Raw genomic sequence first — 14,698 nt, 5'->3', positions numbered from 1 at the left:
AATGCAGTGCTGGACAGTAGCTGGCCCTGACAAGAGGCAATCTTGTTAGGAGCTTGTATAACTCCTGAACGGCACACTTGTGCACAAGAACTCGCACATGGCTCCCTTTTCTTTTCTCTCCAAGCGATCTAGATGAGACTCAATATGCAAATTCTCTCAGATTTGGAGCAGTGAGTTTTACTGGATGCTTCCATGAAGCATGTGAATTTTCTGGTCAATGTGAGGACATGCTTGAACTCTAGAGTATTTAAGACAGTTTATTCTTTTAAAATGAATAATAAAAAGCCCTTTTTGCAACACTTCCAGTATTCCTGTGGCTGTTGACAGCTTTGGTCCTTGGGTAGGTTCTTGCCACAGCAACCAGAGATTGTTATTGCTCCTACCCTCGCAAAACTGTCCCTGATAGAGTTGTGGACTTAAGAGGTGATGATGCTAGGAAGGAGGAAGTAGATTCCTGGCTTGCTTGTCAGCCACTTATGGTATATGAAGAGGAAAACAGAAATGCAGGCAAGACATTGTTATCTCCTCTCTTTGTAATAGTGTGTTTAAGTTTTTCTTCCTAGATTGTTTCTATACCCTTAAAGTCTGCTTTCCCCCCCCCCCCATGTTTCTAATAGATTCACTGTGAGAAGCTCAAAAGGAAGAATAAAAGTGCAGAGGATCATCTAGAATTGTGCCCCCATCAGTGTGTTGAGATGGAAAGGTATTAACTATCTTTAAGTTTTATGTGGAGAAACTTCTTTGATTTTTATTTTTTGAGAAGTAATTTACATTGCATTATTGGAAATATATAGCCAAGTGTTTCCTGCATATGTGAATTAGTTTATCTTCCAGAGACCCAGACTGATACCTTTTTTCCTGCTTTAATCTGTCCTGTGGAGGTCTATATCAGTTCTGTTTAAATAAGTGGAACATGGCAACTTTCTGTACTGAGAAGAGCAAAATAGAATAGTGTAGGTTGGAAGGGACCTCTGGAGGTCACCCAGACCAACCTCCTGCTCAAAGCAGGGCTGATTTGGTCAGATTACTTAGGGCCTGTGTAAGTAAATTTCAGATATCTCCAAGTGTGGAGATTTCACAACCTCTCTGGGCACCTGCTTCTTCACTAACCAATATTACTTCTACTGATAATGGCAGTAAAAGAGGTTGTACTGTAGGATAGAAAGATAAAGAGGTCACATTATGGCTGCAGCTTCTAATGCAGCTGTGAGGATGCAATGCTTTTCTAAGATTGTCAGTGAGTAATAAGGAACTTTAAGATTATTAATAGTGCTGAGTACTTCACTGAATACTGCTGTATGCAGCAAGATAACCTCTGGCCAAAAAAACCCAAACACTTTGAGATAGCTGAGAATGATTAAAAGGTAGCTTTAAAAAGTATTAAGTACAGTGTGTGGATTTGAGAGAGATATAAAAAGATAAATTGTTTTAAGGTAACTGTAGATTGTTTGGGGAAGCTTAAGAAATAATACCCTACCCTTCTTTCTTCCTCTAAGAGGCATTTTTTCCCACGTTAGTTCATTGTGAAATAACTGGATTGAAAATCCCTTGCAGACTGGGATTTCCCATTTATTCAAGACACTGTGAGCTGCTGCCAGTGTGTTTGACTCCAAACTGTCTCTGTGAAAGGAGGGAGGTGCCAGGTTCCTGTCTGGTGGTGGCACCCCTGGTGAAACCATGTGCCAGTCACTGGCAGTTCAAGCCCTGGACCTGTGACACAAACAGCTGTGCAGCGAGCTTCTGCCTTTAAGCTTGGCTGCCTAACAGCTACCATGGGCAAGAAGTTGGCTTGGCTTAACAGAGCTGGTTGTCCTCTGTCAGCTACTGTATGTCAAATATCCTGGCTGCATTTCAAATGGTGCTCTGTTTATTCTGCTTGTGCTGTTAGTAGATCACTGAAAGTATCTCAGGTCTGTGTGGGAAACACTGACCCAAATGAATCATGGACTCGTTTTCCTCCAAGGGTACAGCGCAGTTGTGAGCCCAGGTCAGCAAGGCATTGGTGATGCATCTGCACCCTGACCAAGGCTGAACTAGGAGGCAAAATGTGCTGTGCGTAGGTCTTGTTCTGTTTGTGGCGATGCCTGATTCGGGAAAAGAAAAGATGGTGGTGTCAAGTACCAGTTAAAAATGTCAACCATGTAGTTGTATCAGAATCACAGCTTTCTATAGAAATGAATACGTGTAAGATCTGAATAGACTGGTGGTGCTCAAGCTGTATCTGTGGGGTGAGCAGCCAGCTGGAATGGGCTGTGGGAGGCGGACCATTACAAAAAGGTACCTACCAAGTCTAGGAGAGTATCCTAAAAGGGGTGCGAGCTTTTCTAGCTATTGGTCTTCCTAGAAAAAGAGCAAGCACTTGAAAACGTCTAGATTTGTCTCCCTTCTTGTGTTTTAACTCTTAGTTTTCAGTTCTTTCAATACTTTCCTGCCATCTCCCACCAGCTTTCTGAATGTGTGCATTGCAGTGGGGGAATTAATTTGTTCAGAAAGCACATGCTACTTGGTGGCTCTGCTTGGCTGAGCTTTCCATTTGATTGATTTTCATGGTAAAACTTCAATTCCCTTTCCACTAGTGATCACATGCAGCTACGTGAGTCCCGGGTGATGAGTTTTGGTGACAGTGCTCTGTTTACTGTTCCTCCAGAGAGACAGTAATCTGTAACTCGCTCATGGCTTGTTTAAAGCCCAAGAAGGTTGGTGAAAAATAATTTAATTGGCTTTCCTGAGGTTTGAACTCAGCCCAAATGCTGTCTATCAGGAAGAAATTCAATTATGGTCTTGGTAGTACAATTAAGCAGAAGATCCAAGTGAAAGGGGAATGATGTTATTTTCCTGATGTACGGGCTGTATGGGGTACAGAAGTGAAGTGGCAGCACTGAAAACCAGTCCCAAAGGACAGGAACTTCCAGGCACAGAGGGAGCAGCACCGTGTGATAAGTAACGTGCCATTTAAAGTGAACCAGCTAGTTGTCGTTGTCGTTCATGTTGCATAATTTTTGAGGGGAATAGTCAAAGTCTGGGAGATGCTGAGTGCCTCTATATCAGTAGCTTTCCTTCTCTCTTCACTGAGATGGGACAGATTATAGGTGCAGCTTCAATTAGTCACTGGGCCCTTTTTTTTTTCTTTTGGCTTGTTTTCAGAGAAACCAGATGTGTTTCCATTAAGAACACGCACCTCTTTTGTTGTTGTGATTTTTGTAATTCTTAAAATTAAGCAAAACTATTAAAGAATAATTGTTTCTGTTCACATTAACAGCACACAGCTTCTCCAGATGTGGCATTTGACAGCCAAGCAGCTGCTGGCTATTAAACATGCCTTAAAAGCTCCATTCCTTTGTCGTAAAGGGAACAGAAGTGTAGGGACGTTTATGGGGTGACAGGCAGATGTTTTGGCTACATCAGATTTGAGTGAAAGTTTAAGTGGTTTCTCTGCTATAGTCACAGTGCGTACATGCTTTAACCCCTGTCACACACCGTGCCTTATGGAGCTCTCTTCTTGGGACTGGAGTGAGATTATTTCTAATCTCTCACTTGCCTTCCAAGCAACAGCGCCAGCACTTTTTTCAGAACATCTGGGACATCTCACTCCAAAGACAATGCAGTTCTAGGTAGATCTCGCTGCTGCTGGTGGCTGGCTTTCCAGCCATGCTTTTAAAATACTGGGTGAATTTTTCTGTGGTGAAACTTGAGTTAAAAAAATTAAGTTGGAAATTATTTGAATTAATGCTTTTTTAAAAAACTAACAACAAACCAACAACTTTCTTTAAGTATATCCTCATAATTGTCGAAGGCAGGTGTTCTTTTTGTGTTTGTACCAGTGCAGCGTGCTTTATGCCCAATAAAGTATTTTTTATTTTATAGTGGTACATGTGAGGTGGAACATATAGAACTCACGGAGCTCAATTTCAAGAGATCTGGCTCGAATTCCCAAACCTAAACTCTGAGCGGAGATCCTCTCGCTGGGTGTTGAGTACTGAATAGCACCACTGATCCTTAGGGAGCTGCACCATGTTGTAACTATTTTCTTATCAGCTCAGAATCAACTAAACTTGTAAGAGCTCATGAGGCAGCAAAAATTTTTTTCTGTAACAAAAGTATTTTTGTTTTCTTGGCAAAATTTTCTTCTTCCCATTGCTTATTGGACCAGAAATTCTTCGTCATTTAGTCTTAGCTAGATAAGATTTTAATATAAACATCCCAATGTATTTACATTAAAAAAACCTAAGAACTCTACAAAACTGAATTAAGTGAGCAAAATCCTGTAAAATCATAAGGAACATAAAAGAATAGGCTAGTTCTACAGATAAACTGTCATTTTTAAGAATAAAGGCTAATTTGATTCCTATTTTAAGTCTATTTCTAGTACAAATTACATTAAATATTTAGTAATCCAGGTCTTATTCTCTCCTATATTCTAAAAGCCTTTTTCTGAAATGAAGAGTGCTATCATAAAAAGGGGAAATATTAGATGAAATGGTTTGCCTTGAAATTTGTCACATTTTTTAATTTATCCAAATCACTTCATCATCCGTAATTCAAATGCAGAAATTAATTTCTTTCTGTGGATCTGCTCCGTAGGCTTAGCCAAGCAAGAATAAATACATCCAAAAGCCCACCTAAGGGGATGGAGCATGTGTTTAACCCCTAGACTCTGGAATTCATTTCCCATCAAAATATGACTCTGTGGTGTTGGCGTCTGGCTGTAAATCCTGGCTTAAAACTTTTTCTCACTGTTGTTTATGGTGTGTATTTGTGTTTTCACCAATCACAGGAGAATGACCCCAGCACACAAGCCTTGAAATTACTATTTCAAATAGAGTTACATGCCTTTGGTATTAATATTTTGCAATCAATGCCTTGGGACACCTTTTAGGTGTGTCCGTTGTTGCCATGTAACTGCTATTAATAAGTAATGATGCCAGTTTCCAGTAAAAACCAGGGAGAGCTGAAAGCTCGCAAATGGTACCAGATGCAGAGCTGGGACTCTGCAGGGGGCTTGTACCTGGCTATTTGATAAATAAAAAACTGGTGGTCACTCCATTATGAAAGTGTGTATTGCTGGGAGTTGTTCTGTCTTCTGCTTCTTCTCCTGACCCGGAAAAGATGGACGGCAAGGAGTGACCCTGATGCTGTTAGAAGCCACTGGTGTCCACACATCATGCTTCCTTTCTGGTGCCATCATGTTCTGGATTTAGTCATAATTTGGGGCAAAATACAGGTTTTGCTCTGGCTCAGTTACATGCATAATTTAATAAAATTTCCCGTGCGTGTACAACCAACACTTCTTTGCCTAACCCTGTTAGGACAGACTGACCAGCATGGTTTATTTAGCTGGGTGGCATTGATCTGCGCAGGAATTTCATGTACAAAGCACCTGTTGGGCACAATAATTGTGCCTGGCTCCCAGCTGAAAAACTGAATTGCTGTAAGAAGTCTGCAAGCATTTACAAATAATTCATTACAAAAAGCTGACAGGGCCTAGAAATTGAAAGGGTGCAAAGAGGTACCACAGAGCAAGCGGTGAGAACCATTTTAAAGGCAGCTAGGTGAATACGTGGGAGATACTTTCATATCTTTATTGTGGGGCACAGTTAGTCTCTAGCAGTGAAGTCCTGCATGGATACAGCAACTTGCAAACCAAAGAGAACAGACTTAGTTTCTTATTAATGCAGGACATGGCTAGAAGGGGATCGGCTTCTACTTTTCAGATATGACATGGAAATTATGAGTAAGGTTGGGTCTCTCCTCTTCCTACAAGCTGCTAAAACTTATGCTGGGAGACCAGCCTCCTTCATTACATCTGTGCGTTCTGCTTCCATTTGAAATGTCTTAATTTAGGACAAAAAAGGAAAAACAAAAGGAAATTTAGCAGCTAACTCAAAGTTTACAAAAAAGTTAATAATCCAGTCTTTGATTGGCTTCTGCATTAATCATAGGATACTATGTAAGTAGGAAGAGTTGTGTATTTTTATTTCTTCATATACTTTAGAAAGCTTTTGCACATAGATATACTTTGTCCCACATGAAAATGCTTTTAATATTCTCTGATGATTGATTTTACAAAACATGAAAAAAAATCTAAATTTGAATGGATTTCATTTTTCTGATTTTTTTCCCAACAGATTGCCTATTTGCATAATTTAATTATTAAAACCTGAAATACCTGATTTTAGAAAATGTTGGCAACAGTGAGGAACAGTAGGGGTATTAATGGTGCAGAAACGTACTTGTGAACTTCACAAAACCAAAATAAGTTTTGAAAAAACTCCTTTTTGCAGAAGCTAACTGCTGTGTGCCCTCTAGGGCTCGCCAGAGGAAGCTCAGGTAATCATCAAAAGCTGTCTCATTCTGGGGTAGCTCCTAATCACCAGTATCTTGAACTTATTCAGGCACTTGGATCATCTGTGTGCTCTGAAAGTTTGGACTGTAAAATGGGTCTATACACTAGCTATGATTAACACTTTACATCACAGTAAATATACCCTTCCAAATATCAAAGTGGCGAATATTAAAATACAGATAAACGGAGCAATGGTTTCTGGTCAGAAGACCTTATTCTAAACACTGAGGGAAAACCAAATGCACTGAAAATGCAGGCAATGAAGTAATTATCTGATTTTGTGATGATGCCGAAACACATGGATATTACAGAGCAGGAAGGAATTTGTAGGGTTTTGAGTCTTTTGCAGTTCCCTTTCCTTTGCCCAGGCACAGCTGGTTCCAGCTCTTGCCCAGGTATTCTGAAGCCCAGAAAAGAGAATGCAGAGAGACAGGGTGGGAGCAGCCAGAGGTGAACGTCTTTTACAGCCACAGCGTCAGCCAAACTGCTGGGAGCAGAGCAGAGGAATGAATACTTCCTGGCTGAAAATAAATATTTAAAGCCAACCCACCATCTTTATGGGGTATTTCCCAGCTTGATTCACGCTCTGACCTCAGGAGGCTGTGGTCACACATCTCCTCTCGCTGTGGCTGAACCAGCAGCAGAGGTGAGTGCAGCCTGCCTAAATACTTGCTGCTGCACTCCTGCCAGAGATCGCTGCCCGTCTTTCACTGCCCTCAGGACTGCACCTAGACATTGCTCCTTTATTCTGAACAGTTTTAGTCTAAGCTGCTTTATTTGACTTAATAGAGTTTAAGAAACCTTGACTACTTTGACCAAGCCAGGTGAGTGGGTTGTGCTGGCAGCTGGGGATGGTAATTTGCAGTAGAGAGGTAATGAAGGTGCAAAGTGGCGGGGCTGTAGAGGGGTTAAACTCTTTGGCTGGTTTTGCTGCTGCCTCAGCAGGATGTGTGACTGCAACCCTGGGCAATGAGCAGAATACTCTTTACCAGAGGTCGCTTATAGGGCCAGAGATTTTTCCCTCAGCTAAGAGGTAAGCTGGTTGCTCTACTGATCTTACACAGGAGGTGTGTGGAGGAAGGAAAGAGAGCAGCTAGCCTACCTTTGGTTGGTTTGTTTGGTTTGGTTACCTAAGCACAGGTAAAAAACTGACGTTTTGAAAGCTCAATCTGAAAATATTGGCCTGTGGTTTTAGTAGCTCTGTCCTAAATCCCTCAATATTGCTCAGTAACATTCCACCTCACTTAACCTCTTCCTTTCACCACATTTCTAGGGGCTCTAAGGAGGCTGCAGCAATAACTTCTCCCTTACTGTGTAAATATAATTTCATGCGCTTTTTTCTAAAACTGCACCATGAGCGACTGCTTCTGTGCTGTGGCTTTTCAATTCTTTCGAGCATCCTCAAAAGCACTGAGTGCTCTGCGCAGCGTATATCCAATTCTCTTATGCAAACCAATCTCAGGCTGGGTCAGGCACGGGAGTCCAAGTGAGCTGAAGATGCTGTTTTTCCAGAGAAGTGTACTTGAGAGAAAAGGGGTGTTGCTGCTTATGTCGCAACATTTGCATTTTGCAGCTGACTGAGAGCGATGGCTACAAGCAGAGTGCTCAGTCATGCTGCTGCCTGAGAATTTATTGCTTGGGAACCTCAACACAGAATTGCATAAAAAAGAATAAGTGTCACTCGCACTGGCCTATCCAGGATTTTGCAATATTTAGCGAGACAGGAAAGGGCTGATTTTCTTTCACAAGCTTCGTTGTTTTCCTTCTGCCGTTTCCTTCACAAGCTGCCACATGGTGCCCGTGCTGCTGGGGCTCACCTGCCACCCACACACAGCTGAGGTTTTTGAAAACTGCCACAAGTGCTCAGAGCAGCTGCAGCCTGCTGCACTGCCGTGAGGTTCATGAAAATATACATCAAGAAGGTCTTTCTTTTAATCACCATGGCTTTGAAAGGGAGTTATGGTCAGTTAAAGTGGTCTATCAAAAGATAATACTCTCTTCAGCTGGGTACTCTGTTTCCTTGAACTCGCACTAGTTGTTATATTGGTTTTAAAAAAACTCAAAATAAACAAAAAAAACAACCCAAAAGGCTAGTACAAAGAAACATTTCTGCGGAGAAGACAAATCATGTGATGTGTTCCAGTGTTTCAGGACCTTCCAGTGCTAAAAAAACCCTGGTCTTGATTCCTTGTGTAAAAGTCCTATTTCTCTGTGCCATAGGTCTAGCTCTGGAAACACATCCCAGTATCTTGTTTCTGCCATGAAACTATTTTTTTTTGGTGCAGGCAGGCTTCATGGCAGCTCTGAAACTGCCATGAAATTCCAGCTAGTCCAACAACTAGGTGGCAAATAAAAAAAACCAAAACCTCTTGAGTTTTACTTGTCCTTATTTGCTACTCTTGCTATTTTATTGTAGTACTGCTGCAAATGATTTTGCATTCACGCTAATGAAAATACATTTCTGTTCTAGTCTCCATGTTGTAAATATCAAGAATAAAGTGAATCATTTTATGCTATGGTATGAAATTAATTGCACTTATTTGCTTTTATGATTAGGATAGATGAGTTTGTTTATTGGATAATTTTATCAATTGCCTTTCAAGAGTTTCCTCAGAACCTGCAGTGCAATCCCTGTGGATTGCCTGTCTAAACTGTGGTAACTGATAAATTCTTACTGCTTTCAGTTTTTCTGGTAGTGCAGATAAAGAATTCAGTATTTTCTGCCTAAATCAAGAACTAATCATGCTATAATGGGTTGGTAATTCTTTTTTGAGCCTTGCAGTTTGCTTTCTGGTCATGCATTACTTAGAGTTCATTTAAGCTGATTAGGAAATGAAGGTCTGAGCTTGGAGAAGACATGAGTATTTCTTGAAAACTTGGGTTGGGTCTAGTGCTTTCTGAGGTTTGTTTTAATTATGCCTAGGTCCATTCTCCTCAAAGTCACGTTCCACAATTATGGTGTACCAAGTGAATCAGCCGTAATTGCTAGTTCTGTGAATTTGGAGCAAGCCCTGAAGTGCACATAAATCCTGTGTGTATTTAGCAGAGAGACTGAAAGAAAAGAATTTTCCCACCAAACAAACACCATTTCAGTGTTCACAACAGAGCAATTTTACAAGATAGGAATGTTTTAAAAGGAAATTTTTTTCAGGGAAAAAAAAGAATTGAAAATGCATTATAAGGTGTTACAGAAAACAAAATGTGCCATTGAAAAACTTTGAACTGAGCACCTAGTTTTGAAGTTCAAAAACCAATCTAACCATTTTGATTGCATTTTTCTTGAATGTAAAGTTCTTAAAAGTGTGGGTGCGTGGGTGGCCTTGAGGGCACATGGCAGTCTTCATATAATCCCCCAAAGGGTTGACTTGGATTTTGTATGCACAAGGTAAAAAAATTCATAAAGACTGCTTGTTTAAATACTTTACATGAATTTCTGCCTCAAAGCACTTAGAGATTGTCTGTGTGACACTGCTCTAGTGCTCTCTGATTGCATACCAGGAAGGAAGGCAGCAGGAGCTCGGTGCAGTACAAGCTCTGCTGTTTGTGTTGTCACATTCAGAAGACAGTTGAGAAATTTACCTTCTCTGCACTTCAAGTTTTGGTGTAAAGTTTAATGTTGCTGTTTCTTTCTAAGCAGGTGCGAAAGTAAGGAGCTTGATGTTGAAATAAGGAACCTGATAGAGAAGAACACCACTTACCAGTTGTGCGAGGACCCCAAACCTATTGCTCAAGAGTGTCCGAACCCTCAGAGAACTTTGCATTCCCTTAAGGTAAACACAGTCGGCTTTTGCAATGTTTATCTGCCAGTAAAGAACATTCAGGGGATGTTCCCTGGGTGACCTGATTATGCATGAAACTTTTTGATTTCTGAAATGATGCAATGAACTTGCTACACATTTTTGTTGTTATGCAGCTACAATCTGTTATGAAGAAGACTGAGTGAGAAGCTATGTTTTTCAGTCCTTTAAAAGGTCAGCTAAACCCACTGATTATCCAAAGTGCCACCCTTTGTAGCCAGCTGTGCCTTTTGGATAACACAAACCCACAAAACTGTATACCCCAAGAACACTGGCATTTCTTTAGGTTGTTGGCATTTGGTGGCTCTGATTTAACTGAGGATGAGCAGAGGTGTGGGGGACCAAGATCTCTGAGAGTGTCAGAAAGGCTTTTAGATAAATAGGAAGAAAGAAGAAGAAAAATGATGATTCAAACCCATACTTTTGTGGGATTACAAACAGAAAATTGTAAGCCACCTGCTAAGATGGTTGTCTCTGCTTGCAGTGAAGCAGTGGTTAATGAGCAGGACAGAAATTTGTTCTAGGTTTCCCTCTCAGATTCCCTCCTCTTCCCTGAAATAGCAGCCTCCTTTTTATCACACAATAGGAGGACAAAAGGAAATTCCTGTTTTCTGCAACCTGTGAAAGGGAAGAGTGAGAGGTCTGGAGGAGAGGAGTGATTAAGCCATGAATGCCATCCACCTGCAAGGGATGACACACTTACCTGCCTGTGTGACTCCATTACGGGATGGGGTGGGGAAGGAAAGGTCTGAAGGCTGTGCCCCGAAGCATGATGCAGGAAACTGATGAGGAGGTAAAGGAGATGACTCTCCTATGAAATCCAAAATTGCACATAGCTCCTTTCACATGTAAACTGCCATCTCCAGAATGACTCATGACCTTGGGGCATGAAGCTGAGCTAAGCCTAAGGAGATGCCCCCAGGTCAGACTAGTGGGATTAGAAACAGTGAGAGAGAAGCCACAGGGAAGAATGGGGATTCCCATCCCCAGGGGAGGAATAAGCATGGAGAAGCAGAAGTCGGTGCAGAATCAAGTAGCATTGAGCTATGAAATTACAGGGCAGAAGAGCAAGGCATGATTGGTCTGTGGAAACACCTGGTCCCCCCCGTTAGCTTCCTTCCAACAGAAGGCGATGTAGGAAAGGATTTTGGGGGTGTGGGGAGGAAAAAGAGAGGATGTGCTCACCTCAGCTCTTTCTGTGGAGTGCTTTAGCACTTCACACAGAACGTCATGGCAGTAGTGCTTTTATGCTTTTTACATTTATAGTGCTTTTCTGCCCGCGAAAGGGGCGTGTGTGGTTTCCATAGGTTAAAGGAGGAAGGTTTATGATATTTCAGTGCTAGCAGTATACTGGCTATTTTTTATTAATACTTTTTAAGTCAAACTGCTTTTCACTTGGCTGGTTATTGACTTGGACTTCAAGTGAGTGACAGCTTGACAGTTGTGGTGGTAAGCTTCAGTAACCTCAGTATAAGGTGCTGTATCGGATTTTGTGTTTTGGAAAAGGAGGAAATATTCTTAACAAACCTTTCTTAACAAATACTTTCAGTTACAAAGGTAATAAATAACATAAAATAGTATTAGAAACAAAAGCCAAACCAAACAAACAAAAATGGAAAAAAAAAAAACACCCAGAAAATGTCATTTCGTGAAATGAAATGCTGATTTAGACTTAAAATGTGGGGAAAATTCTATATCTAGGAATTAGGAAAAAGTTAATAATGAAACAATATAGTGCTGGTCATTCATCAGGAAGTTATTTGGCAGAGCCAGCAAGTAATTTTTATTCTGTAACATTTTTTCCTGGAGTGAAAAGTCTAAATTGCACACTCCAAAATGCTGTTTCCTTCTGACTTAAATAGCTTTTGAGACTGTTATCTGGAAATGTCTGTAAACAAATTCCCTTTTTCACCAGGATTTTTTTTCCGTAAAAATATAAAATATTAGTGTGGTTTTAAAGGCAAATATTTGAGAGAGAGAAAATGTACGTCTGCAGAATGAACTAATTCTCAGCACGTCCTTCAGCCTATGATTCCTTTATCTTTAGTGCCTTAGTTGCAGCTTGTCATGCTATGTCCCTTGCTCTCGGATAGGGAAAAGAGGGAGGCGATTACAGAGAAACATCCTTACAGGCAGGTCACAGCAAGCGGAGCCTGTTGGTGTACTCAGGTCCCTGACACCCACGTGTACTTTACGTGGTCTAATATAAAGGACTTGAGTGCCTGTGTCCCTGTAAATAGTTTGTCTAGGTGAACAAACTGTCTGGGTATTTTTAAGTGTTAGGCTGAATTGAGAGGCGAGACATTAGTGTGGCATCATTATTTTACACTGATTTAAGCTCTTCTCAGTTTAATGAAATGTCTTTTGCTGGAGCCATTGACCAAAAAAAGGGAAACATATGATGAAATCTTTTACTGATTAGAACAACTGATAAGTTTTAATTCACATCTACTTATCTATTTCCTCATCTTCTCTAACAATTCTTATGGCTGCGATGTACAGCAGGAGTGTATGTAAATGAGAAGGATTGCAAGCTCCAGTCCTGCAGAAGCCATAGTCTGTGAAAATGCCTGTCCTCAAAACATGCCTCAGGAAGGAAAGGGTTCCTTGTTCTGTATTCTGCAGAGGGGAGCACTGAACACCAAAAGGATTAAGTGATTTGCTATTTTACTATAAGAAACCAAAGAAACATTTCTTACCACAGAAAAGCAGCTTCCTATTTCAAATTTAAGTATAAATCCGATTACCTTCAACTGGAATAAGCTATACAATACAAATATTACTAAAAATTACTCATGCAGAGTGTTTTCAGTATGTTTAGGGCTTGATCAAGATTTTACACACAAGGAGGATGTTTTCTGGGGGAGGTGAAGGCAGACAGAAGTATCAGATAGGAAGGGAATAATAATAACTAAAATAGCTGTGTGTCAACATACAGTTGACATAGATAATATATTTTATGGGATCAATTGGTAAAAAAAAAATATGAGAAAAAATTTTCAAGCACCAAAACTGTTTTGGGTGTGAAGTGAAAAAGAAAAGACTTTTCATTTAAGGGCTATCTGTACTTGCAAGAACTATGTTGTAAAACTCTAAATAGTCTGTTTGCTACAGTTACAAATTGTCATCCAGTTTTTGTTCCATGAAGCTGCGATTTTCATCATCAGGCCTGAGTTTGCGAATACTTAGGTACTTGAGTAGCCATGCCCGTATGGTTCAGGAAGGGTTAGTCCCATTGCCCATGACGGAAAACAGTGGATAAAGGAAATCCTGGAACAGAAGCCTGTGCTGTGTTTTACTTACTCTGAAACCACATCTTGCTCTAATTTTATCTGGTTCCCAATACGTTAAGGCACACTTTTGCATCTGCACATATTTTTCTCTCAGAGTGAGTGCCTAACCGAACAGCACAAAAGGCTGAGGCTGACATACTTACTTAAGGGAAAATCCCTTTCTAGCACACTTCTCTGGGTGAAGCACGTGGACCAGGTTTAGACAGGAAGAGGTAGATTCTTTTTCTGGTGTAAGAGCTGATTTTATCCTGCAGCTAAAATGTCTCATTTCTTACTGTTTCATCATATGCACCAGAAGGAGAAAAGGGGTTGCAATGGATATTGTAGCAAGCACTGCTGGCATAATAACAGCTTCAGAAATAAAGCCAAAAGCAAAGCTCAACCAAAATATAAGCAACCAGAAGGTTTCCCAGGAGCCACCAAATTTTAACCCAAGTCATCTCAGAGTAAATCTAGCTCCTCCAGTTTTGCAACTGAAGAGTACAAAAAAAAAAGTAAGTCTAACAAACCTCACAGCAGGTACCTGATAGGCTAGGGGAAAAAGAAAAAAGATCATTTTACCTTTTTGTCATCATCAAAGGAAGATTCACTTTTACTTGAATCAAGCATTTTAGTGGTTCTTCATTTCACTGCAGTTACTGAACAGATGGAATTTTCAGAAGTGACAAGTGGCTTTCATTATCTTAATTTGTGAGTGTCTATTTTGTGATAGTGTAACAGAAGCCTTTCCCAGCAACAGGAGTAATGACGTTTTGTTTCCTCGTTTGGGATGGATAGAAGGAATGTGTGAAGGAAGTGACTTGCTGGAGAGAGAGTGGAAGGAGAAATAAGGGGTGAGAAATGGATGAAAAGAGAATATAAGTTACTTATGTTCTTGCTCTAAAATGTGTGATGAACCCCAGCTAGATAAAGGCCAGCATGTCTATGTATTTTAGGGAGGCTATAAAAAGCAACTTCATCCACTGCAGACTGATGTGATTTTACACGTGGTTATGGAGAAGTCAGAGGCAGTTATACCATAAGAGGTTGCCAAGGTTGTATTTCTCTACTTAGAGACTATTCTCTGCAGTCTGTTTTCTTGTAAATTTTTTTTTTTTTAGTGTAACCAGTAAATGCCATGACGCAGACTGACTTGTTCGTTTAAAGAGGAAGAGATTAAATAATTAGGGAAATTAAGGTTCCTGCAAGCATTAGATTGGGATTTATAAAACTTGCTGACCAGTTTCTCACTGCTATTACATCACATTTAGCAAGTCTTGATTTTG

General features: G+C 40.5%; 1 protein-coding gene across 1 annotated transcript in view; it reads left to right on the top strand.

Moving 5' to 3' along the window:
* The first annotated feature begins 622 nt into the window (after window positions 1-622).
* Window positions 623-14,698, top strand: part of TNIP3 (TNFAIP3 interacting protein 3) — a 49,348-nt gene continuing 35,272 nt past the window's right edge. Inside the window, exons 1-2 of the mRNA XM_075090171.1 lie at window positions 623-703; window positions 9,981-10,113. Coding sequence (XP_074946272.1) covers window positions 696-703; window positions 9,981-10,113 — 141 coding nt within the window. The 5' untranslated portion in view covers window positions 623-695. The remainder of the gene's footprint in view (window positions 704-9,980; window positions 10,114-14,698) is intronic.

Source organism: Phalacrocorax aristotelis, chromosome 4 (assembly GCF_949628215.1).
Source record: "Phalacrocorax aristotelis chromosome 4, bGulAri2.1, whole genome shotgun sequence".
NCBI lineage: Eukaryota > Metazoa > Chordata > Aves > Suliformes > Phalacrocoracidae > Phalacrocorax > Phalacrocorax aristotelis.
This window is presented reverse-complemented; position numbering and strand designations above follow the sequence as displayed.